The sequence below is a fragment of the Mauremys reevesii genome, linkage group 7, assembly GCF_016161935.1.
Source record: "Mauremys reevesii isolate NIE-2019 linkage group 7, ASM1616193v1, whole genome shotgun sequence".
NCBI lineage: Eukaryota > Metazoa > Chordata > Testudines > Geoemydidae > Mauremys > Mauremys reevesii.
Window position 1 is genome coordinate 103780127 of NC_052629.1, and position 25451 is coordinate 103805577.

Sequence of the window (25451 nt, forward strand, 5' to 3'; positions counted from 1 at the left end):
AGTAGAGGGCGGGATTAGCTGCCGGGCGCCGGGAGCCTTGGTAACGCGCGGGCCGCATGTTACCCGTGCCTGTCTGGAGAGGAGGGAGCTGCCGCCCGGTGTCTGCCCCGCAGTCCCGAGCCCGTTGCCGCCGGGATGAAGATCGAGGAGGTGAAGAGCACTTCGAAGACGCAGCGCATCGCCGCGCACAGCCACGTGAAGGGGCTGGGGCTGGATGAGAGCGGCGCGGCCAAGCCGGCGGGGGCCGGGCTGGTGGGGCAGGAGAACGCCCGAGAGGTGAGGGTCCCCGGCCCACGGGAGCCCGGGGTGGGCCGGGTGCCCAGAAGGCATAAAAGGCGGGGCCGTTGGGGAGGGGGGTTCTGCTGCTGCTGCCCGTTTGCACATCCCACCCCCTCTCTGAGGGCCCCATCCCTGCACCGCGCTGGCGCCAAAACAGCCGCCTGCGAGTTGAAATATCCGGCCCAGCTGCTTCGTGGCCCCCCTGCCGGGACTACTTGTTTTGTCCCCTCCCCCGGCCACTTGGAGGGGCCGGAGTCCAGCTGCTTAAGTCTTTGTCTCTCCTGTGGGCCCTTTCGTAAAACTCCAGTTACCTGCGCCCTGCGGGCCTCCTTAGTCTAACCTCAGCTATGGCAGCTCAGCCTTACAGCACCACGCATCCGCAGATGTCAAAGCACTTTACAACAGAAGATTGGTGTCATCATCTGTTTCCTATGGTGGGGAAACTGAGGCACAGAGCAGCAAAGTGAACTCGCCCAAGGTCACACAGCAGCTCATTAAGTTGATTGGAACCCAGATCTGGTCACTCTCAGGCCTGTGTCTTATCCACTGGACCACACTCTCGTGTATCACTCTTTATATGCTAAAGCAGGGGTCAGCAACCTTTCAGAATTGGTGTGCCGAGTCTTCATTTATTCATTCTAATTTAAGGTTTTGTGTGCCGGTAATACAGTTTAACATTTTTGGAAGGTCTCTTTCTATAATATATAACTAAACTATTGTTGTATGCAATCATTTTAAAAACCTTATTTACTTTAAGAAGCTTCATTTAAAATTAAATTAAAATGCAGAGCCCCCTGGACTGGTGGCCAGGACCCGGGGAGTGTGAGTGCCATTGAAAATCAGCTTGTGTGCCGCCTTTGGCACGTGTGCCATAGGTTGCCTACCCCTGCCCTAAAGGTTTAAGAGCCACTCCATTCTCAAACACTCATAGGTACATGTAAGTAGTTTGTGTTTACAGTAAAGTGTCAGAACTCCTAGGTTCTATTTGTACATCTGCCACAGATTTTCAGTGATCTGGGGAAATCACTTCTTGTGTCTCTGCCTGAGTTTCCCCATCTATTATTGATATCATATTTAATCTATGGTGTTACGAGTACTAATTCTTATAAAGCACTGTGGGTTCCTTTGGAATGAAAGGTGGTCTGGCAGTGTAGAAGTACTATTGTGTCTACCTTTAAAGGAACATTCTCAAACAGTTTAATCTTTAAGTGTTCTGATAAATATCTAAATTCATTTCTTTAATTTATAGGCTTGTGGTGTTATAGTGGAATTGATCAAAAGCAAGAAAATGGCTGGTAGAGCTGTGCTGTTGGCAGGACCTCCTGGAACTGGCAAGGTATTGTCTTTCTTCTCAGTGCTGAAGCTGTTCTCTACCCCTCTATCTTAAATATAGTGGTGTCAAATATTTCCTAGTAATAATTTCAGCAGGTTCCTTCTCCAGTTACTGATGCTTTTTTTAAGTTTAAACTTGAGCCAGCATTGATACTTGCTCCAAATTGTATTTTGCCATCTTATGAGCATGCAGTGGCAGTATCTCATTCTAGTGCCAACAGTGTAAAAACCGTTCTGCGTACATGAGTGAATTAAAACGTAATACGAAGTATGTGGTTTTTAAAGAAAGGTCTTCTTAAACATACAAATTTTGGATTTAAAAAGCATTTTAACTTTTGTTCCTTGCACTTTACAAGACTTAACCTCTTTCATACTGGATGTTAAAGAGACACTGCCCAATACTACTAAATTGTTTTATGACTAGCTTAAAAGTGTTTCTTGGCAGTGCTTTATAATCCTTGGATAAAAGCCATGATGTAAGGGAAAAGTGCTGTAGTTGTATATGAGAAAGTAGAGTGGATAAGAACATAGGACCTGGGAGTCAGGATTCCTAGGTTCCACTTCTCATTCTTCCATTGTCTCATTGGAGCCACTTGTAGTACTCTATTTATAAAATTGAGCACTGAGGTTTAAAAGAATATTTTTAAAGCATTTGCAGATTCTTGGACAAAAGATGATATAAGAAAAGTATTTTAACCTTCTGGAGTGGTAATCCTCTTTTCCACAAGATCTTGTAGTCATTATACGTTTATTTCTCATGAGAATTTTTAAGTGTGTAATAGTTCAGTCTCTTGAATTTTTATAGACTGCTTTGGCTCTAGCTATTGCTCAAGAGTTGGGAAGCAAGGTTCCGTTTTGTCCTATGGTTGGAAGTGAGGTATACTCCACCGAGATCAAGAAGACAGAAGTCCTGATGGAAAATTTCAGAAGAGCAATAGGTAAGTGTTAAAATAGAAAAAGAGTAAAGGCCTTATGTTTGGTGTTTTTTTTTTAAAAAAGAGAAAAAATCTCAACAACAAAACACTAGCTTTTTCTAGTAGTTCTGGTGAGGGGCCATGTTTTCATGCTCCAGTTTTCAATATTCTTTTTAGCCCTGTTTCATTCGGTCTTGTTCCTCATCTTAGCTGAGTCAGTATGGGTTTTCTGCACTATGAAACTTAATGCAGTGCTCATGTCTTTGTCACCTCAGTTATTCCAGTTCATCTCCGTTCCAGGGCAGTGGCAGGAGGGAAACATTTCCATTCTCTTGCCTTGTCCTCCAGGATCTTCTCCTGTTCCTGCATATCGTTGCTGGACAAAGTTGGAAAAAAATTCTCTTTAGAATCTGTCAATATGAGTCTTGGGTCAATATGAGTCTTGAGTCCTCTCTTTCTCTTGACAACATTCTCAATCCCTGCTAGCCAAAAACTTAAGCCTAAGTCTCCTACGTATCAGTACTTTGCCTGACATTTTATTCTAAGTGAGCACAAGAAAATGTTCCATGCCAGTAAGATGAGTATCTTATTAAGTGGTAAATGTATTCTAGAATTAAAGAGGAAATTTAACTTAAATTGTCTGGGTTTCATTTTATCTGAAAGAACCAGTTAAATTTGCAACAAAAGATCATTGAGTCTTTAAATTAATCGTGTATTACTTCTATATGATTGCTCTGACAACTAATAAAGTAAGTCAAAAATGGCCCTTGCATGCATTTGGATTACAAAAAGATAGCCTAATTGTTTTCACTCTGAACACAGTATCAGTTAATTTCCCTGGCTTCTGTGTAGTGATTCACTGTGGATTTCAGCTAGGTATTTGGTGAAGAATCTCTCTCAAGCCTGCAACCAAACAAAAGTGTCCCATTGATTTCTATAAGAAAGCGATTTTCAGTAGTCGGATCTGTAAGTTACCGTTAGGTTGGCATAGCTTGTGAGGAGGGAGATCAGAGATGAGAGAGAGCAGTCTACAATATTTCCTTGATGTGATGAAATTCCTTGTCAGAGCTTTGGAAACTTGAACCAGCAGATGAAACCTGTGTCATCCACATTGTCATTCCTAGAGATCACACTAATTTAACTCCTAGTTAACAGCCGACCACATTGTTGGTGCGTAACATTCCCTGAAGGTCAGCACAGGGATGCTTCTAAACAAAGAGTGGTGCTAGTGAAAGACTGAGATTCTTCTATTCCCTTCTGTTGAATTCCATGTCAGATTTACCTAATGCAGGTTATTGTAAAACATTCATTTGGGGAGATTTGTTCCTTTTAACACCAATTACAAAAAATCCAAACATATTTTAAAGGACTAATGAGCTCCTGTTTTACATGAAGTAAACACTTTCCAGTCATGCTCAGATCTAATTTTTGGAAGTTTTACTTTCATTGTCATAAAAAGGAATTTCTAGTGTGTGTTTTCAGAAAAGGGTTTTGTTTTCTAATTGGAATAACCCCAGTGCAAGGCATGTGATGACTGTAAGATAACACTTCTTGTGTGTAGATGCAACTTCTCTCAAGCCTCACTGTGGTCCTGATGCTTCAGTGTGGGTTTTCATGTGATTCTTCACATAGCAGGTCACAGTATGTGTGGCTTGTTATACATTTCATGCATAGTACTTTCAGTTGGTTTAGCCACCTCAATATTATTGAAATGATTCTGACTAAGAGTCAGATGCCCGAGTCTCATTCACAGGGTTTCTTATTCTTGGATACTGCAAGAAGAGTCTGCTGTGTTTAGGGACAGTACCCATACGGACAACCACTAGTGCATCAGATTGTCTAATTGTTCTGGGCCCTGCTCATTGACACACGTCCTAACAATGTACCCAGTGTGGTTCCCATCTCTCGTTTAGATTGTTTTCTTTGCCATATTGAAGGTGCTCTCTGTCAGAATTATTATTGTCAGGATTCCTTAATACTAGACTTATTATCAGGGTCTGACGTGCTTGGTGTTGTTCGGGACTCATCAAGACAGGCAGTCTCTGCTGTGGAGAGCTTATGGTTCATAAGAGACATAAAAAGACAAAATGTACTGGGACTAGAAGATTATAGGGCAATACTGTCCTCTGATTTAAAAAAAAAAAATGTAGCACGGATGTTAATCCTGTATAGAGCTTATTAGCATTTGGCAAAGATGTTGACAGAAAATGTTAAAGTACAGTTACAGTCAGAAATCTCTCTTAAGGAATAAATATACTGTTTAAGCAATAACTATTTTATGTCTCCAACCTATAACTGATTGCTTACATGGCAAACAAGATTTTACTCCTCTTAGTACTATTAAGCCAATAAATATAGGACCCCATAAGTTCCTTTTTAGAATCATGCATCTGAATATAACCACAGGAAATGCCTCCACTAGGAGCACTTTGACCTAGATCTTCATATCTAAACTCCAAATTTGCCTCTTGCCTAAAATAAACCTTGCTCCTACTACATCCAATTAAAATCTCTAACAACTAAGGAGCAATAAAAATTCATTCCATTGGCTAGAGCAACCACCATTAGCTGTAAACCTCTGTGATATGCTATCTTCCCTGCATCATTTCATGTCACTTAAATAATGTGTTCAAAGCAGAGACTTGTTAATTTCTCTGTTAAGGCACACCCAAGACACTATATAGAAATTACATTCCACTGATGTGTATTGCAGGGTATTCGACAACAAAGCTAAACTAACAATTCCACTGAAAATTATCAAACTCTTTATTTATAATTCACATTTGTGTATCTTACTTTAAAAATCCCATTCTTAATATGAGACCAGTAGGAGGAGACAGACCCATATTATTTTTGTCAAAATTATTCCCCTGCCCCCCACCCAATCAGCAACTCAAGATTACTGATGAAGTATCTGGTCCGTGTATTTATTTCAAAGCAAAAAGAAAAGCTACAAAACAAGGGAACTTTTATAGGGTTCTGGTGACCTCCAATCCTGTACAGAATGAGTTCCCTTGTGTCCCAGTACAGTCCACTTGTTGTTTTTGGGATGGTGTATGAACCTCATAACATATCTATTTTACAATGCCTGTTAAGGAGTGGATTCTTTGAACTTTCATGTAGGTGGAACCTTTGCATAATTATGGTGTTGATATTTTATGGTCAAATTATCCTAAGAATAAAACTCTCTCTACCCCATATTTAGAAACCTAAAATATAAATTAAAGATTTAATTATAGATGGTCATAAAAGGAATGATAGATACTATGGTAATGGGAGTCCTAGAGAAGTACACAGACTAGAAAAGTCTGCATATCTCTAAAGGGGCTCTGCTGTCAGAAATGCAGGAATAATTTGAATTTTGCACACCACCAGAGGTCTCTAATTATATATTTGGTCCAGCTTTGGCTATAATACAGTACATTGTTTTTTAAATGAAACACTTTAAATACTAAACCTTAACCTCTGTCAGGATCCCTTCAAAATAAATTAGTTAACATACATTTTTATCTTTAACTTTGTTACTAGAATCTCTAAAGTTACATGAAGGCATTGGTTTTTAAAATTTCAGTGTCCCTAATTACCATCATTGTGGGTCAGGATTTTGGCTTAAATTGCATGAATGTCCTTAGCTTTCTGATTAAGTGACCTGGGGATCAATTTTCTCTCCTACTAATACCAAAACAAAACAGGGTATTAATTTTATTTTCTAGTTTCCAAAGTAGGGAATAACTGTGACGTACATTGTAGTATGTAAACACCCTCGATGCTCAAGTTTATAGACATTGGCCAGAATGACTTCTAGATGGTGACTAATCGTGAATAAGAGTCAAGAATAATTAAATGTAAATGGCCACTTATTTATACAGTGCAACTCATGTAAACTATTTCTTGTAGGATTGAGGATAAAAGAGACCAAGGAAGTTTATGAAGGTGAAGTCACAGAATTAACTCCATGTGAGACTGAGAACCCGATGGGTGGATATGGCAAAACCATTAGCCATGTAATTATAGGACTCAAAACAGCAAAAGGAACGAAGCAGCTGAAGGTATATATGATAAATTCTCCAGCATTTCATTCAGTGTCCCAGATATGCATCCTTTTACCTTTGTTCCCATCTTACTTAATTTTGTGATCTCTAGCCTGGTACCAAATAAAGTTTAAAATAGCCCATTTCTTCCCCCTGTCACCTGTGTACTGGTAGTGAACAAATTGACCTGTTCATATTATATAGAAATATTAGACTCTTGGGTCTCTTACTAGTAATTTAAAGACTTAACTTCAGGTAACCTTCTGTGTTCAGCTACAGGGGGATTTGTTGATCCAGGAGTCCTCTAAAACTGCCATTTCCCCCTAACTTTCCGCACCAAACACACACCTTCAGACAGCTCAAAGTATAGCTCAGACTGCAAGAGATGCCTGAGTGTGTCACTTTGATAGCATTACCAGCCCCATGGAACAAAGGACTGAACTCAGGAGCCAAATGGATCTGCCTCTCCAAGGCAGCACATTTTGCTGTATGTGATGCTGAGCCTGACCCCAACTACAGCTCCATATTTATCATAACAATTAAATACATAAGGAAGCACTTTTTTTAAAACTAGTACTCCACTTGAATATTGGAAGATAGGTTCTTGAAATCTTGCCTGTATTAGTGTAAATTATTTCATATGTTCCTTGCCTCCTTTTTATGTTAAGGAGGAAGGTCCAGTGGTCTGAACGTGTGACTGGGAGCCAAAAACCCAGTTTTGTTCCTAGGTCAGACCCTGACTCCCTTTGTTTCTGTAGACAAGTCACTTAATCTGTACCTCAGTTTTCCTTCCCTATACAGTATATAAAATGGGGATAATTTACAGCAGCATCTCTGCTGATTAGAAATATTGCCTTCTATTTGTTCATTCTGAAGATGCAAAATAAGAGAATCGTTAGTGGAAGTAAATGAACCATCCACCCAAGAAAAACAAAAGCACATGCCATGTTCTGGCTTCCACCTTGCTCATTTAGTAACTGCATGTAGGAAAGAGAACAAAAGGAGGTCAGACTAGATAATCGCGATGGTCCCTTCTGACTATAAAGGGTCACATCCCTCCATAAAAACATAAAAAGACATTGAGTGGTTGACAGGTGCTGTCTATTCCAGAACCAACAGCTAGACCTTTATAAGGGTAGACTGGCAGCCAAGAAAAGCACTGCACCCTGAGAACAAAGAGTATATCAGTATGAAATGTAAAGGCATCCTCTTCCTGATATATACCAGCATCCTCACAACTTGGCATGATGCAATTTGTTAAATTTTAACATTAATTCATCAGAAAAACAGATTAGGCAAGAAAAGTTTAAATACCCTCTATAAAGAAAAGTTAAGTAAAACAGTAAATATGACTTAGTCTCAAAGCCTCTTCCTCAAATAGCAGGGGAAGTGAATAAGGAAATTTTACAATACCCTTTGTGCATCCTGTTCTAGGTCTTGCCCTAAACATTGAATTGAGCCTCATAATTTCCAACTTTGTGAAATCTTAACTCGTTTTGTCCGACTGTCTAACAATCTTTGGTTGAAATTTCTTGTTTCATGCTCATTCTGCAATACAGTGGGACTGTCTAATCTCCCATGTTGTTTGTTTCCAGTTGGACCCCAGCATCTTTGAAAGTTTACAGAAGGAGCGAGTGGAAGCTGGGGATGTGATCTACATTGAAGCAAACAGTGGAGCGGTCAAGGTAAAGCCAAATCATGACTTGACTCTTACCCTGCTTTGTGTACTCAGAGAACTTCCAGTGTCCCTCGGCCAAAGGCCCTGTGACCTATTAACCTTATTTGGCTTGGACAGGCTGGATAAGACTGTTAAAGAAAGGTCTGGGACTTTGCTACTGTGGAGGGAGACATTCCTCTTGCCTCAAGACAGGGTGGTCATCCAGTTCACAATTAAGGTCATCTTGGCAAAGAAGCCGTCTCTGCAGCTGCCTGGGATGAGCTTTCATTCCTTTAACCTTTAAGACCAAGGCATCTTTTCAAAAGGGAGGGGAAAAAAACCAAACAACTTTAGTCATTCTCAAACTGAAATATGCAGTGTATTTAATCTTTCTTTTATCTCTCTGATATATTCTCCACAAGATGTATGCATGTAGAAGGGAATACTGCAATAGTTAGCATTCTTTTTATATCTGATTTAAAATGTAGTGTACAGTGATACTTGCTGTTTAATGGATGAGCATAATATTTCGTATCATATAATAAATCACCCACCTACAAAGAGGTCTTGAACAGTTCTCCCAATCTCTAGTTAATCTGCTGGATTTGTTCTTTAGCAGAAATCGCATACAGTTAAAAGAAGAGCAGAAGGAGGTGGAATATTCTCAGTGGGAAAATATCCGGTGTTTTTTAACAGGATTTTTGAGCCTTGATCAGTAGATAGGATATGCATGTTGCTAAGCGGGGAACAAAGCATATTCTGAAGTGTCAACCAAAGCTTGTCAGGACTGGAATTGTGAACCAAGCCCTTTATCAACTGTATGTCACTCAAAGTCTTGGCAATGAAACTAACTGTATACCTGTGTTTCTCTTCCCCCTCTGCCTCTCTTCTCCTCCTCCACTCCCCTCCCCACACACCCTTTTCCACAGAGGCAAGGCAGATGTGATACTTATGCCACTGAATTTGACCTTGAAGCTGAAGAATATGTCCCCTTGCCAAAGGGCGATGTACACAAGAAAAAAGAAATTATTCAGGATGTCACCCTGCATGACCTGGATGTGGCCAATGCTAGACCTCAGGTACTTGACTCTAGAGACTAAATCTGTGCAGAAAACTGTTTCTTAGCCTGAGGATGGGTACCAGGCTAACCCAATGGCATGTGGGGAAAGGGTGAGAAGCAGTGAGGAGAGGGAATGCTGCAGGCCGTGGGATCCACTCACTCCACTAAAAACATGCCACTGTTGGAAAAAACAGTAGGTAGCACCTTGAAACCCATCTTCTCTCCCTTCCCCTGCAGTTCCTGGCCACAGAACCAGCTCCATAAATGTTCAGGGAGCAATTTGCTTGCTCAACCATTGTGTATCTGCTCCTGAAATTCTTGGCAGCAAGAGTACATTTCCCAGCACCATAGACACATTGATAGATGCTCTTCATCCCATCCAGCAAGTAGCTTTCTGGTGAGTGAGGGAATAGCCAGGAGGCACAAAAAACAAGAAAAGATGAGAAAATGAACACATACCAGAAAGAAAAAAGAATAGCAGCAAAAGAGGTGCAAGAATGAGCAACTGGAGAAAAAGGTGCCAGAGCATAGTACCAGGGAATACCAGGAGAAGGGGGTACCAGCCCAATACATCACAAGGATGGCTTCCTCAAAAGACACTGAGGAACCACTGTGCTAGAAGCTAAAGCATAATCTGTGCTGAAAAACCCCCAACTAACCAAAAAACCTACAGGCTGATGCTAATAGGAGGTCTTTATAGGGAGCTGTTCCCATCACCACGTAAAGAGTAGGTTACCTTCCATCCTCAATACTTAAAGATATGAACTGGCAGCAGCCAGCAGGTCCGCATTGTTTTTATTTATTGAAATGTTCTGGATACAGATCAACTTCCTTTGCTCTGTATTTATTGTTTCATTGGCCATGAAATGGGAACTGCGAACACGCTGATAAATGATCTTTGCTTGTCTGACTTCAGTGTGATTTCTTTAAGTGCCCCGTATCCGTTAGAAATGTTTAGTATTAATATACTCCCCAGTTACTTGCAGCAGCACCGTAAGCATTCTACAGTAGCAAATTTTTTGTATAGTGAGTGTTTTTTCCTCTTTTCCCCAGTATTGGGAGGTCACCACTTTGTCAAGTGGTGTTGTATATGGACAGTGACTTTTAAAAAAAAAAAATACAAATACTTACAGGTTCTGTATGTGAAGGGACACTCTCAAGGTTGGCACTCATAATTTGACACTCCAGCCCAAGATCTACTTGTTTCAAAATGTAAACAGAACCCCCCCTGCACCACCACCACCACCACCAGACTTGGCCTACACAAATAAGGGATGTAAAGGTCTTAAAATCTCAACACAACCATCCATCTTTTGGAAAGTTGAACACTCACAGTCCAAACAGGCAGCTCCAGCCTTTCTGCTCTCTGATCAGTTGCATTTGTGAGGAGTGAAATTGGCCGTGCTGTAGGAAAGGGTGTTAAACTTTGAGCTCTCTCGCTTTTCTCTCTAAAGTCCAGACCTAAAAGGAGTGAAGAGGCATTATTTTAACTAAAAAAGGATAAATTTGGAATCCCAAGGCAGTGAAGTGATAATGGGTCGGACAGTTGGGTTAGAAACAGAATCATCCATTGTTAGAACTAAAATATTACAAAGGATCCCAAATAAATGATTATTCAACTTTTGTAACCTACCTTCTATAATAGCTTGGTCCATATCAAACCTGGTGCACTGAGCAACAGCACAGGAAGGAGAAATTGTTGATCTCTAACTTTGCTTTTTCCAGGGTGGGCAAGACATTCTTTCCATGATGGGACAATTGATGAAGCCTAAAAAAACTGAAATCACAGGTATAAAAATTGTTTGCACCACATCTTTACCCTCAACATAAGCTATACATATGCCTACTAGACAAGGAGTTGAAAGAAGTGAATTTGTGTAGCACCTCTAATAGTGAATGTATTTCAAAATACTTCAGAAAGTAACATGTTAGGTGCCAGCCATGCAGTGACTGGAATCAAATGCAGCACCATTATACAAATAATAATATCCCATATGTTGCTTAAGACATTGGAGCCCACTTTATTGAGAGAGAAAGTTAGTCAGGACACTAGGATTTATCCCCCTATTCTTTCAAAATGGTGCCACTTGATATGGTAGGGGATCCACACATTCCATGAAGGAACAAACCAATACTATTACACAACTAAATTCTTCTTTCACCTTGGAGTGTGCTACCTGTTCTCATATTATGCAACTGTACAATAGTTTTGCAAAATGGCTGTGAAAGGATCACTGAGTGGTTCTGTGTGGCATTGACTCACCTATAGCAACAGCCCAAGGACTTTAATATGGATGCTGTAAGTGGAACTGATTCTCTTCCTACCTACAAATCACAAAAGGAAAAATACCTACAGTAAAAATCTTTTGTCCTTTTTGCTTTGAAAGAAAAGGTGCTTCAGCAAGTGTCTTATTTAAATTCAGATCAAAATCTGTTTCAATACTAAAGTTGAATGATTCTCTTTTGAAATATTCCATCTCTTGCGGAGATCACCTTCCATATTCTAAAGTCAGACTGTATCTCTGTAACGTCTTGCACAGCTTTGGGATCCATATGTTCAAAAAAAGCTAAAGAATTATATTTTTTGCTTATATTCAAATGTTACGTTAAAATAAACCAGCAGTCTTTAGCTTTCCTTCCAGTCATGCTTGGAAACATTGTCAGAGTTCCTCACAAGCTATTCAAGTAGGAGAATTATCCTAGTTGAAAGTACTAAGTACTCGTCATTCAAGCAGATGATGATGCTTATACTTACACGAATAACAGAATTCTTCTCTCACTCTCACAGCTTGATGCCTCAGGGTATTATGTTCTTGTGTTTTAACTGTGGAATGTATAAATGTGAGACAGAAAACGATGGGTATTGTAGAAACAATGAAATTCGGAAGAGAGCAATTTTATACTGGATCAGACCTGAGGTCAGTCTCATCCAGTATCCTGTCTGATAGTGGCCAGTACCAGATGCTTCAGAGGAAAATGCAAGAATCCTGTAGTAGGCAGATGTGGGATAATCTGCCCTGACCAGCCTATCATTGCTGATCTCTTATAGTTAGAGATTGGCTTAATCCCAGAAATATGAAATTTCATATTCCTTCTAAAAATTTAACATTAATTTTAAGTCAGTATTTTTTCTATCTATGTACAAGTCCTGCCCTTTTTGAATCTTGCTAAATTCTTAGCCTCAAGAACTTCATGTGGCAATGAGTTTCATAGCCTAATCGCGTGTTGTGTGGCGATATGGTATATTTATTTTTTAATTTGCCACCTTTAATTTCATGGACTGTCTTGTATTATAATACAGGTAGAACAAAAGTTCCCAGTCTAATGTCCCCTGTTATTCATCTCTGTAGGTAAATCAATCAGTCTTTTTAATCTCTCTTCACATGAGATTTCCATGCCCTTAATTATTCTCATCACGCTTTTGACTCCTGTCTTAATTTTGCAATATCCTTTTTGAGAAAGGATGACCGGTACTCCACATTATTTCAGATGAGGCTGCAGCATTGATTTCTATAATAGACTCATAGACTTTAAGGTCGGAAGAGACCATTATGATCATCTAGTCTGACCTATTTTCTGTATTGTTCTCCATCCCATCCCTTGTGCATTCTACATCTTGTTTTGTTTTGATTGAAGATTGGGCAGAGATCTTTGATCTGCCCATGACACCACCCAGGTCCCTTTCCTGAGTTGATAAAAGTGAATTTAAAAACTTTAAAGCATAAAGTAGTTCCATTTTTTCCCTACAATGTTCATTGCTTTGCATTTATGGACATTGAATTTTTCTTATCATGTTGCCCATTCTCCTAGCTTGGTTAGGTCCTCTGAAGTTCCTCCTAGTCCTCTCTGGATTTTGTCATCTGCAAATTTTGCTACCTCATTACTCACCACCCCCTCTCCAGATCATTAATTATTTTAAATGCTAAACTTAGTTCAAAAGTTTAACCTTTTGCCATGATGAACACTGACCATTTAACCTTATTCTTTAGTTTGTGTGTCCTAGCCAGTTTTTGATTCTTGACAATACTTGGCCTGTCGCCCCATGGCTAATTGGCTTCTTTAGTAGCCTCTTGTGTGGGATCATGTCAAAGGCTTTTTGGTGGGTAATCAGCTGAACTTGAGACACTAGTGTGACCCTCTGGTGAAAAGGGCTGATGTGATCCTTGGATACATAAACTGGAATCTCAAGTAGTGGTAGAGAGGTTATTTTATCTCTGTATTTAGAACTGGTACAACCGCTGCTGGAGTAGTGTCCAGTCCTAGTGCCTATAAATCAAGAAGAATATTGATAAATTGGAGAGGGTTCAGAGAAGAGTCATAGGAACAGTCAAAGGATTAGAAAACATGCCTTATAAAGGATAGATGCAAGGAACTCAGTCTGGTTAGCTTAGCAAAGAGAAGATTGAGTGGTGACTTGAACACAGTCAATAAGTACTGACATGGAGACAAATACTTGATAATGGGTCCTTCAGTCTAGCAGACAAAGATATAACAAGATCCAACAGCTGGAAGTTGAAGCTAGACAAATACAGACTAGAAATAAGGCATTTCTTAAAACAGTGAGAGTAGTTTATCATTGGAGCAACTTACCTGGGATTGTGGAGGATTCTCCATCACTGACAATTTTGAAATCAATTTTTTTCTAAAATCTGCTCCAGGAATTATTTTGGGGAAGTTCTATGGTGTGCAGTATGCAGGAGGGCAGACTAGATGATCACAGTCGTCCCTTCTGTTCTAGAATCCATCAATAGAGAAAAAGACATGCAAGATTAGTGGGACATGATTTTCTGTTGCAGAATCCATGCTGTGTTTTAATTTTGTTTTTCAAGTTGCTTTTTACACCATTGATGACAGGTTGTACAAAATGGCCAGCTTTGTATACAAGTTCCAAGAACTGAAAGTGAGAAACAGTAACTCCCCCAGAATGTGAGCCCTACCTCATACTTTCATTTCTCTCTTATGCGTATGAGAAAACATGGGACCTTGGCTCAATCTGACTCTCATACCACAGAGTCTGCATCACAGTGACTCACCCATTCCTGATAGGATATCAGTTTAGAACAGAGGTGGGCAAACTGCGGCCCGCGGGCCACATCCGGCCCATGGGACCCTCCTGCCCAGCCCTTGAGCTCCTGGCCGAGGAGGCTAGCCCCCAGCCCCTCTCCCATGCTGTCCTCCCACCCCTGTAGCCTCAGCGCGCTGCACCACCGGCGCAATGCTTAGGGTGGCCGGGCAGCACAGTTGCAGAGCCGCAGCCTGACCCAGTGCTCTGGGCGGCACAGCTGTAACGCTGCCAGCCACCGGTGCTCTGTGCTGCGTCATAAGGGGGTAAAGGGGGCAGGAGAGTTCGGGGTGGTGGTCAGGGGGCAAGGGTATGGATAGGGGTCAGGGTGGTCAGAGGGCGGGGAACAGGGGAGTTGGATGGGACGGGTTGGGGGGGCAGTCAGGAATGAGGGGGGGTTGGATGGGGCGGCAGGGGGCAGTTGGGGTGGAGGGTCCAGGGGTGGACAGGGAGCAGGGGGTGGAGGATGGGGCAGGAGTCCCAGGGGGGGGCCCATCAGGGAACAGGGGGGTTGAATGGCGCAGGAGTCCTGGGGGAGCCGTCAGGGGGCGAGAAGTGTGTGGGGGGGTCAGATAGGAGGTGGGGACTGGGCCATGCCTGGCTGTTTTGGGGGAGACAGCCTCCCCTAACCGTTGCTCCATACAATTTTGGAAACACGATGTTTGCCTACCCCTGGTTTAGAATGAAGATGCTAGGAAAGTGGCATCCCCCACTTTAGCGTCTTAGGGTCCTTCGCAGAGAGCACTAACAGAGCAACTAAAATGGTTTTCTTTCCTGTCTCTTAGACAAGCTTCGAGGGGAGATTAACAAGGTGGTGAATAAATACATTGATCAAGGCATTGCAGAGCTGGTCCCAGGTGTGCTCTTTGTAGATGAGGTTCACATGCTGGATATTGAATGTTTCACATACCTGCATCGAGCACTAGAATCTTCTATTGCTCCCATCGTCATCTTTGCTTCCAACCGAGGAAACTGCATTATCAGGTAGGGTTTTAAAATTGAATTCTGCATGGTTCACCTCTGTCCATAAGACTTAGAATTAGCTGTCTCCATACCAAGAACTATGATCTTTGAATGCTTTCATCTTTGGTGCTGACACACCTCTGATGATCACCTGGATGGATCATGAGCCACATACAGTGCTCAAGGGCTGCACCCTGGGGAAAGAAAGATGACTGGGTTAGAGAGTTGGGTGGAAGTATTGTTTCTTCATCTCGTGTTTCCAGGGACCCACCTTTCGATCCCTTCAGCAGCTGCCACTGGCAAGTTTGTTTCCTTGTTCTACTGTAACTGCCCTCTTCTTTGGCTTCCTTTAACATACACATCTCCTGCCTGTCCGTCCGTCCCCCAATTTACATTCAAAACACTGTTGCTAAGATCATCTTCCTAGACCTTATTTCCCCCGTCCTCTGAGTTTTTTCTCTGGCTCTCGCTCCTCCACTGCAACAACTTTTAGCTTCTTGTTCTCACCTTTAAAGCCCTTCTCAGCTTACTCCCTCCCCCACTTTCCACTTTTCTGTCTTATTGCATTGACTAGTCCTCTTGTGCACCTCCAACAATGCCAGCCAGTCCATCTCTCTCACAAGCACACTCACACTTTCTTCCATGGCTCCCCTTAATGTATCACATACTCACTCACACTCTGAAATAGTCAGTAAAATCACTATTTTCTCTCAGAGCCCTCCAAGTTCCATTTCTACCATGTTGCCTGTGGTAAATTCCTAGCTGATAATTTCTAGATAAGTTGCCAGTAGGGATTGATACTGATTTTGTTTTAATTCATTGAACCTGCAAACACTGCACATAGCTACTCTGTGTAATCAGATAATCTCACCCTTGTCCTCCCTTCCCCAGTCCCCTCTGTTTGGTACCCCCTCTTGATGCATCTGGTCTTCAACTGGAAAGCTCTTTCGAAGAGGGAACATACCTTTCTTTGTGATGTTCAGAACTTAGCACACTGACCTCTGGACACTACAGTATTACAAATAAACTGTGGAAAGAACAGGAGACCTAGAGAAATGGTACCACCATATGGCTTTTGGTGATTCTTACCCTATGTTCGAACAGTTGTTACTAGCATGGCTTCCCTCACCAGGGATTAGGTAAGGATTGGTATTGTATCTCCTTTGGACCCTGAAAAATACAAGGAAGACCTGTTTAAAGGATTGAACTTCCCAAGCACCAGGACACAATTGAAGATACTGCTAAATAATTAACCTGGTAGTAGGGTACATTGGTGCCACTATCTATCACTTGGGAAGTGGGAGGTCACAAAATGAATGCCTTTCCTCTTGCCTTAAAAACAGATCATAGATTACTGCCGCAATACCTGAAAATCCATTGGCTTTAGTGTTTAACAGATCATACTTAAAATACTTGGGATAGTAGTATCAGAGGGGTAGCCGTGTTAGTCTGGATCTGTAAAAGCAGCAAAAAGAGTCCTGTGGCATCTTATAGATTAACAGACATATTGGAGCATGAGCTTTCGTGGGTGAATACCCACTTTGTCGGATGCATGTGGGTATTCACCCACGAAAGCTCATGCTCCAATACGTCTGTTAGTCTATAAGGTGCCACAGGACTCTCCAAGTATTTTAAGTTGCTTTCCCATTTATATCAGCCTGCAGATGGCCCTTAACAGGATCAAGAGGTGTATCTAGTCATTTGTATAATACAATTGGCTCTGTATCCTAATATGACTAGGAATAGCTTCATATGAAAGCAGAGTGCCATCTACTGGAGAACATAGTGGGAGATGTTTTCAAAAATTTACTTTCTTGTTGACCCTTTGCATAGCTTCCTGTGGGGGGTCATGAGCAGAGCCCGAAGCACTCAAATACTGGCACTGAGTTTGGAAATTGAAAGGTTGTCATAGTTAGCAAAGGAGTTGGTAGGTCTAGAATCCTTGGTGTCACTTTTCCCTGCTAAAAGAAGAGTTCTAGGGACTACACTGTATGCTTAATGCACAGTCTTGCCCTTGCACCTCTCAGTCTGCTGGATCACTAATGTGGAATATAAACAACTACGATACTAGGTGAGGGGAATAAAGAAGATAGTATGGAAAACTGAGCAGTGATGGCTGGTTTAAGCAAAGAAGATGCTCTCAATGTTCAGTACTGCATTTAATTTCTACTTTATTGCTTAAACACTACAGCAAAAAATAATTTGCTCCTTGCTGGAATATGTACAATATACTTGGGAATATCAGACAGGTGTAGTATGTATGTTCTTTAGGGACTGACTAGCACTATGAGAACAAGCTATAAAGAAGCTGGCACCAGCTAATTCCCATCTCTCAGCATTACTATGTGAAGTCATTAGGAGTGCAGGGGAAAGAATATTTTTATTTTAGGCTGTTCCAGGTTTAGCGTACGAACTCTGGAGTCTGTTTTCCCTTGTCATGTACATAGTTCCCGTTAGTGTGTCTCGTGTGAGTGTGCTTGGTGGGAAAATAAACCCTTTTGTCCACAGGTTGTTTTATAGTGGCCTGACTCAGTTGCCAATATCTAAACCAAGCCCACATATTGAACTCTGAATGAGGAGTCTGACCTCTTGTGTATCTCTTCCAGAGGCACAGAGGATATAGTGTCCCCTCACGGAATACCACTGGACCTTCTGGATAGGGTGATGATTATTCGAACCATGCTGTATACGCCTCAGGAAATGAAACAGGTAAGGGCTATATTAAATACTTCTTTAAAAGTCTCTGGAATTCCAGCCTATAGCGGTAAGAACTAGCACTTACCTGTGTGTGATGTTACATTGTAGCTATTTGATCTCTGCTTGGACAGCAGGGTTTACTCCCAGAACCATCTCTGTGCCATGAAGTCTCCTATGGACACGGTGACTAACTTGCCTTTCTGGGTTGGTTTTTTGGTGTGGTGTGTGTGGTTTTCTTGGTGTGTTTTTTTTTTTTTTTTTAAACTGGTTGACCAGTAATGATGAACTAGAGTGGTAGTCTGAATTGTGCCCGCAAAAGGGTTCATTGGTAAACTGGCTGGGGCTTGAAAGGCAAACCTTATCTCACAAGAAAAGGGGTGGATTGCTGTTGCCTGATCTCTAATATAGAGGTGCTGTCTACACAGTCTATAGGTTCCAATGTGCAGTGCTTTTTTGCTTAATATGAAATTGAGCATTATGGGTTGGGACCTTTTGGTCTCTGCAGGCTGCATCTCTATGTTAAAGATGAGGGTGGTTGTGTTGTAGAATTCTATAGACTGCTCTTCTGTGACTCTTGCCCTGGATGTACTTTTTGGGTTTTTTTATCCTACTTCTGTCTCTAAACTTCAAAACCACAGGGTACCTTTTTTCCCCACACTCCTAGGTAGAATTCTGGAATGCAGGAGGAGTTGTAGTGATACATTACTTAATGCCTCAAGACTTTCCTGTGGGCCAACACAATGTATTGTATATTGATTATAAGCCTTGGGTGCCATTATGATGCATCGTGTCAAAGATCCTCCTTATTAGCGTCTCAATAGTGTGAACTGACATGATACAGGAGCCATTACAGTTTATCATGTCAATTCTTTGTATTATTTAGGAGATAGTGTCAATGGCAGGGAGCGTTGTCACAAGATAATGGGCTCATGCTGCTGGATAAGTGCCAAAGTGAAGCTAAGGCATTTATCGAACATAAATGTAAAGGCAAAACCTCATTTCATTTGGTGTGAGGAGGCTTTTGTTAATTGCTGTTTCGAGGCATGCTCAGGATGGTTTTTGTGCACCTGAAAGGACAGCTGAAGCACTGTAGTGCAGATTACAATGGAAATGGTCATTCGGTACAGTAATACAATTGGGTTTTGTCTGTCTATAAAGCCAGTTTTAAAGTTCTGACTTGTTCTCAAAGCCTGGAGATTCAGTGAGGGTTGCCACTCTGTCCTGGATTTCTTCCTATGGTGCTTAGATTGTCCTAGGATGCGTTACTGTAGCGGCAGCATGTATTTTGAATTGCCTTTTGTTGAGTTGAACTATAATAAAATGTTAATATTGGACTTTGATAAAATAGAAACTGGTGTGTGCTGTGCCATCAACCCTCAAACTATCCCTGTAGCCTATTAAATGATTAAAGATCTAATTTATGAACTGTCCACTCTCAAAAGTCTAGAGCAGGAACTGTGTGATTGCCATGACCTGCTTGGGTGGGGGAAAGACCGCAATAGTGCTGTTCCCAAGGGCATATACAGAGTCTTGCTGATTATGCCCAGTAAACCATGGCACTGAGTGTTTAATGTATCCATAATTAGACAATTCTGCCTTAATGACTGACCTCCACCTCAGGAGGTTGGGAGCTGGAGCAACTGAGTTTCATTCATGACCAAATAGAGCTGTTTAAGTTTTAAAAAAAAATTGCACAAGCTTTGGTTGGGGGTTGGGGGGAAATCACTTTGTTTTTAAATTAATTTTTATATGGGCGTACTCTTTTTTGTTTTTTGCTACGAAAAAGCAGTTTTCAGAGGCAATGTGCTTTGCCTTTTTTTTTTTTTTTTTTTTTTAGAAAAAAAATACTTTTTGCCCTTGCAGGGGGTCACGTGGGAACTTTGAGCTCATTCGAAGGATAATTTGCATTACTCAAAAAGAAATAATTTTGAAAACTGAAACTTCACTTTTGACTGATTCAAAAAGGGGTCTGTGCAAAACTTTCACTTGTGGCTTGGTAGTTTATAGTAGATGTAAAATGCTTCTTAAATTTCTGTTGAGTGATGTAAGTTAGTAGCTCGTATACAAATTCCATTGTCTATTATAAATTCCATTTAGTCTGAGAGCAAAGGAATCCCAAATACCTTAATACTACAGTGATGTGGAAGAAACTTGCTTTACAATAAAACACGAGCCCCCCATTTAATATGAAACTCATATGTATAGTCATACCTGTACTTGCATAATTGGGACGTCTGTTCTTGAACTCTCTCACCCAGACACTTCTTCCATTTTACAGCAGTTTTATATGTATTTGCTGGGTTTTGTGTCCTGATCTTATGTTCTTGTCACTGAGCAGCGCCTCTCACAAGCTAAAAAGTTATAAAAGTTGCTTTTTAATATGGCATTAACTGACACTTCAAGGTGTATTATTTCTGGAGAGGGTCAGTGTAGCAATAGCTGGAAGCATGGAAAAGTGAAGTTGATTTTACAATTTTTTTTTAAATCTCAAATCTAACATTAATTTGTAACATTCTAAAAGCTGCTTCAAAATGTAATGTTTTTAGAGCAACTTTCTGCTGTGTCAAACCCCTCTCTCTTTCTTCCCCCACTCCTGACTCCCCTGCTGCATTTTATGGCTTTAATTTAAACGAGTGCTTCTTGATATCTTGTTTACAAAGCTGCCAAAGTGAAAAATACCTGTATTATATGAGGCTCGCAGTTCCAGAGTTATCTCAGCACTACAACACAACATCATTATCCAGTCTGCCCCTTATCACTCAGCTGGTAATACGGACTGCTGGGAGACTTGTGCCACTTTTGTTACAGCTTTATACACAGGCTTATGGGTGATATCTTGCTCTCCAACTTTACAAAGATCTTCAAACTGGTACAAGCTTGCGACTGTTCTTGAAAGATTAGATTTTCTTAGTGATTTTAGGGAGGGGCAGGTGAACCTTATAAAGTAACTTTTTGATTTATTTACCATCTTACTTATCAAGTGAATAAAAAGTGTATGGTGTGGAGTGAACAGCTGAGGGGAAAGCAGGGTTTTTCAGAGGGTTTGTAGGAGTGTGCTACAATATGCGTGATTGAGATTGGAGCATCTCTGTGCCTCTGTGTACACAGGACTCCATTGTCAATAACTATGTGGTTGTAGTGATTTTCCTATGTAAGCTTTATACTAGGCTTCTAATTACTGAATAGGCTTAACCAGCCTTGCAAAATCAGCGTGAAACTTTACCAACCCATGCAGTCCCTCCCCTGCCCTTTACAATGATGATTAATGATGTCCAGAGGTATTCAGGATGATATAGGATTTTGCAGGGGGTGGGAGGGAGGTATTTTTTGTTTTAAAGGATGCAGTGTATGTTTGAAACAAAAATCATATTTTTGTTTCATGTCTCATCTCTAAACAGGATATCCTGTCTGCCACTGTGTGCAGGGTGTGTGTGTGTACACACACACACACACACACACACACACAAATTAATAAGCATGGGATCTGCTACTGTCCAGACTGTTACATGACTGCTGCAGCTTCACTTCTCTACCTTATATCCCAACAGATCATAAAACTTCGAGCCCAGATAGAGGGAATTAATATTAGTGAGGAAGCCCTAAACCATTTAGGGGAAATTGGTAACAAGACAACCTTAAGGTAAGTGGAGCCCATCGGAATTTTCTCGCACCCTGCAAGGATTGGATATGAAAGTACTTTGGGATAGTACACAACACCCTTCCCAGGGTAAGAGTGAGCCTTAGTTCCTGGACAGTGACCTCTAGTCCCTTAGGAATGGCTTTTAACATGATCCAAAAGTGATAGTCCTCCCATTTCTCCTACTGGGAGGTGCACTGGGCACCTCCTGGAATCCCACTGCTCTTTTGTGCCTCTGGTATAGAGCTGTTTGGAAGGAATCTGACAAGTTTACTTGTACCCTTTTAGGAGTTTGTGGTGACGTACCCCGATTGTAACAGTTAATTCAACCTATCCTCTTTGATCACAGGTATGCTGTGCAGTTACTGACACCAGCTAACCTGCTAGCCAAGATTAATGGGAAAGACAGCATTGAGAAGGAGCACATTGAAGAAATAAATGAACTTTTCTATGATGCCAAATCATCTGCAAAAATCTTGGCTGATCAACAAGAAAAGTACATGAAATAAAGCAGCTTGTTGCACATCATATGCTTTGGAATAACTTAACTCTTCCAAGTGTTGGCTTAATTATTGAAAGAGAAATGGGCAAGAGAAATATTAATGGTTAATCTCCATTGGGACTGAAAAGTATTTAAATGGTAAGATACTTCAAGACATGAAGCTAACAGCCCAATTTTTTCCTACTTTGCTGACAAGCAATAAGATGCTCCCTGATGCCTGTAACATTATTGTCCCTTCTACTGAGTGTATATGAAATGGATACACAGACCCATCATTTTTGCTTATCCTTTAGATTTGATTACAAAAATGCTCTAGGCTCGGGAAAAGCCTCTTGATTTCTTTGAAGCTGATGCTTAAGAACAGTCTGTTTTCTTTATGAACTTTTGTTTTAATTTGTTTGAACAAGAGTTCTTCCTGCTAAAAATTTTGAAGTGATGTTTCTCTGAAGTGCTTTTTAATAAAATATTTCAAGTAATGCCTGTTGTGCTTCTTTCCTTCTGTATGCTGGTCTGCCTGAAGAAATGGCCTCTCATTTCTTCTGACTTAAAGTAAGGATGAGTGAAAGAAAAATAGAATTTATATCTTGTTTGCTGCTTCGTGACAGAATTGTTTATCAGGAATCTGATGTCTTTCGGGGTGGGGCGGTTCTAGACACTGCTTTGGGGGAACCAGAGATGTGTAGTGGAAGCTCTCTCAGCCCTGAACAAAACCCTGGATCCTGTGAAGAGGCAAGGTATAATCTCTTTAACAAAGAGATCTTATTCCAGTTGTTAGGGGTTTTTTGGTTGTAACTCAATTGTTTTTAAACGGCCTAATTAAAAATCACTTCCCTTACCAAGGAATATTCTGATGTGTCCTCCTACTAGGTCTCTAGTCAACCTTATTTTCTGCCAGAAATACAAGGGTACAGAAGACACTAATTTCTAACCAAGAGGAAGAATTATCCAATGGTTCGGGTGCTAGCTTGAAACTCAGTGGACCTGTGTTTAATTCTCTGCTCTGTCTTAAACTTCCTGCCTGATTATAGGCAAGTCACTGACTCTGTGCCTCAGTTCCCCATCTGCAAAGTGCAGATAACACTTAAGGGTGTTGTGAGGGCAAATGCAGTAAAGATCAAAGCTCTCAAGTATTATAGTAATGGAGACCAGATAAGTACTTAAGATAAATAGAATGGGGAAAATTTAGAAAACTTTAAAGCAAGCAAAAAACAGTATTTTTTTTTGGCAAGTTTGCCCTTTAAAATATGGATTTTGCCACTTCACGTGCATGTGTTCAAATGTATGGTTTACTCTGACATAGGGGAAGCTTGCTCAGCAGAGAACATGTCTGCCACTGCACCTCATTTGAGCCTTTAAGCAGAGATGACCTGTTGTGCTAGACATGTAACAGTTTCACAGTGGGGAAAAAATAGGCCAAGTCAACCAGACTTCTCAGATTTCACCTAATTCAAACAAACCCACAGTTCTGAAAGTGAGAAATTGTTTTACTGCCTCCCATCCAACAAATAATCCACTAATAAATCCTACATTAACCCTTTGCTGAAAGTCAGGATTTCCCTGTACAATTGTCAAATATAATACCAATGGGATTCTTCCTGAAAATGGCAATTTCCAGGGCCCTATTTTTAAAACACAAAACAGAAAAACCCATTAGTCTAGCTTTCTTGAGAATTTCTTCTATTTTAAGTGTTCTAGGTCTTGCAGGAGAACCTAAGATTAGTAGTGCCTTCAGAACAGCTGGAGTTCCCGGTTCAAACCCGTACAGACTAATACAATACATACAGTAGTTCAGTAGCACTCTGGGTAATAGGAACTTTTACATGGATTAGAACTTTATCCATATGTGACAGGCTGGTGGTGTGCACTGCCAATTCCTGAAGAGATTTAAATTAGTTTCTAAACAAAAAGTAACCTACCATGGTTATCAGTCGTGTACTTCAATTTTGTTGAGACAAATTACTGTTCCTCTTTACATTTTTCCCTATGTGTGCATGTATGCATTTTGTTTCACATCTTACAGTTGCCAGGGCAGGCTCAGAAGCTTCCTTGTGAAGTTGTCTTGCACTTTAAATCTAAAACCAGTCAGGCGTTGCCTTACTCTTCTCTCTTCTGGCAAGAAATTCCATAGCTAGCCTCCTGCCACGGGGAAGCCTCTGTCCCCAGCACCTGATAGTCTCAAGCTACATCCTATAGTCTCATCCCTGTGATGAAGCCCTGTTGTGGAAGATGAAGAACCTTTGGCGTAATCATGTCCCCATCTATAAAGGGGCTTTGCAGCTCAAGATTAGGACTTTGAATTCTGTTCTGTCTCTGCTACAAAGAGTGGACAGGTATTTACTGAAGACAAGTTGCTCAGGGTGAATAGAGGTTGAATGGTTTGGATTTAATACCTCTAACAAATGAGGGGTATATGCAGCTACAGATATTGTCAAATTAAGATTTCTGTCAGGGCCTGTAAGCCCTTATACAAAAAAATTCCCATTTTATTTTACGCGTCATGGAGGGACCTAGCCCATCCTTTAAAATAGAATACTTTGTCGTACAACCCTAATATTTTGTGCTGTAAGTAATCTGCCTTTAATCCTTTATAGCTAAAGCTAAAGGATAGTGGCTGAGATTTGCAATGGAAGATGGTAGGAGTGTTTTACAGTAAAACCAAAACGTAGTAATCCAAAATGACTTCTACTGACTGCAATCAGCAAAACGCCGCATCTCGGCCATCATGGTAACTTCCACAACAATTTGGATGTAAAACATAGGATTATCCTGGCTGCAGGTTTGAGCAGCTGGGTTTTATTACTGAATTTCCTGTAATTTAGGCCCTAGGGAAAGTTCTAGCAAATTAAACTGCCTTGTGGTCAAAAGTACACCTGACAGTTTGCCCTGATTTGGAAGTCCCTCTTTATGGCAGTGGTAAAAGTAACTATTCTGTAGGAATACAGGTGGTGGTCAGAAATACCTGATGTTTCCTTGTGTGAACAGGTCAAGGACTGGCTAAAACCAGCCCTGAATAACCCTGAACTTCAAGGATGTTCTAAATCCAGATCAGAACTTGCAGTTCACTGATAAATTTTGCTGTCCTCTCAACATGGCATCAAGAGCCCCATGAATGTATTGGAGGTTGATGCCTAATGGGAACACTGACACCATCACCTGTGTTATATTTCTAGGAAACTGAGCTCAGGTCAGAATTCACCTTGTCTTGCAGACTTATCATTCTTAACTTATAGAACACCCCTTACTATAAAATATTCAAGCTGCAAAACTGTGAAGGAAAATTATTTACTACAACTTCTAAAACAGGCATTTTCTCAGCC

At 40.9% G+C, this 25451-nt stretch overlaps 2 protein-coding genes and 1 long non-coding RNA gene across 6 annotated transcripts in view; 1 reads left to right on the forward strand and 2 right to left on the reverse strand.

The window, feature by feature from the left end:
- The window catches only part of EEFSEC (eukaryotic elongation factor, selenocysteine-tRNA specific), a 189932-nt gene extending 178874 nt beyond the window's left edge, over window positions 1-11058 (reverse strand). For 3 of the 4 annotated variants that reach the window (XR_005601327.1, XR_005601328.1, XM_039547804.1), the window contains exons 1-2: window positions 10907-11058; window positions 10607-10734 (exon numbers count right to left, since the gene is read on the reverse strand). Coding sequence is in view for 2 of the 4 variants with exons in the window: in XM_039547804.1 (XP_039403738.1) it covers window positions 10607-10734; window positions 10907-10928 (150 nt within the window). In the remaining 2 variants the exon portion in view is untranslated. The remainder of the gene's footprint in view (window positions 1-10606; window positions 10735-10906) is intronic. The other variant, XM_039547803.1, reaches the window with a different exon arrangement.
- Window positions 1-22611, forward strand: RUVBL1 (RuvB like AAA ATPase 1). Its single transcript, XM_039547806.1, has 11 exons — window positions 1-276; window positions 1529-1615; window positions 2417-2549; window positions 6423-6574; window positions 8152-8241; window positions 9143-9292; window positions 10999-11062; window positions 15121-15319; window positions 17905-18007; window positions 21544-21635; window positions 21982-22611. The coding sequence occupies exons 1-11, from the start codon at window positions 136-138 to the stop codon at window positions 22139-22141; spliced, it is 1371 nt and encodes a 456-aa protein (XP_039403740.1). The 5' UTR covers window positions 1-135; the 3' UTR covers window positions 22142-22611.
- LOC120409536 overlaps window positions 20221-25451 on the reverse strand; it is a 16693-nt gene continuing 11462 nt past the window's right edge. Inside the window, exon 4 of the long non-coding RNA XR_005601329.1 lies at window positions 20221-20346. This is a non-coding gene — a long non-coding RNA (uncharacterized LOC120409536). The remainder of the gene's footprint in view (window positions 20347-25451) is intronic.

Bases quoted from the DNA above. Each gene is read 5' to 3' on its own strand.
- RUVBL1 (XM_039547806.1), top strand. From the start codon at position 136: ATGAAGATCGAGGAGGTGAAGAGCACTTCGAAGACGCAGCGCATCGCC. The intron at 1,616-2,416 runs GTATTGTCTTTC...GAATTTTTATAG, and splicing joins GACCTCCTGGAACTGGCAAG to ACTGCTTTGGCTCTAGCTAT. The intron at 2,550-6,422 runs GTAAGTGTTAAA...TATTTCTTGTAG, and splicing joins AAATTTCAGAAGAGCAATAG to GATTGAGGATAAAAGAGACC.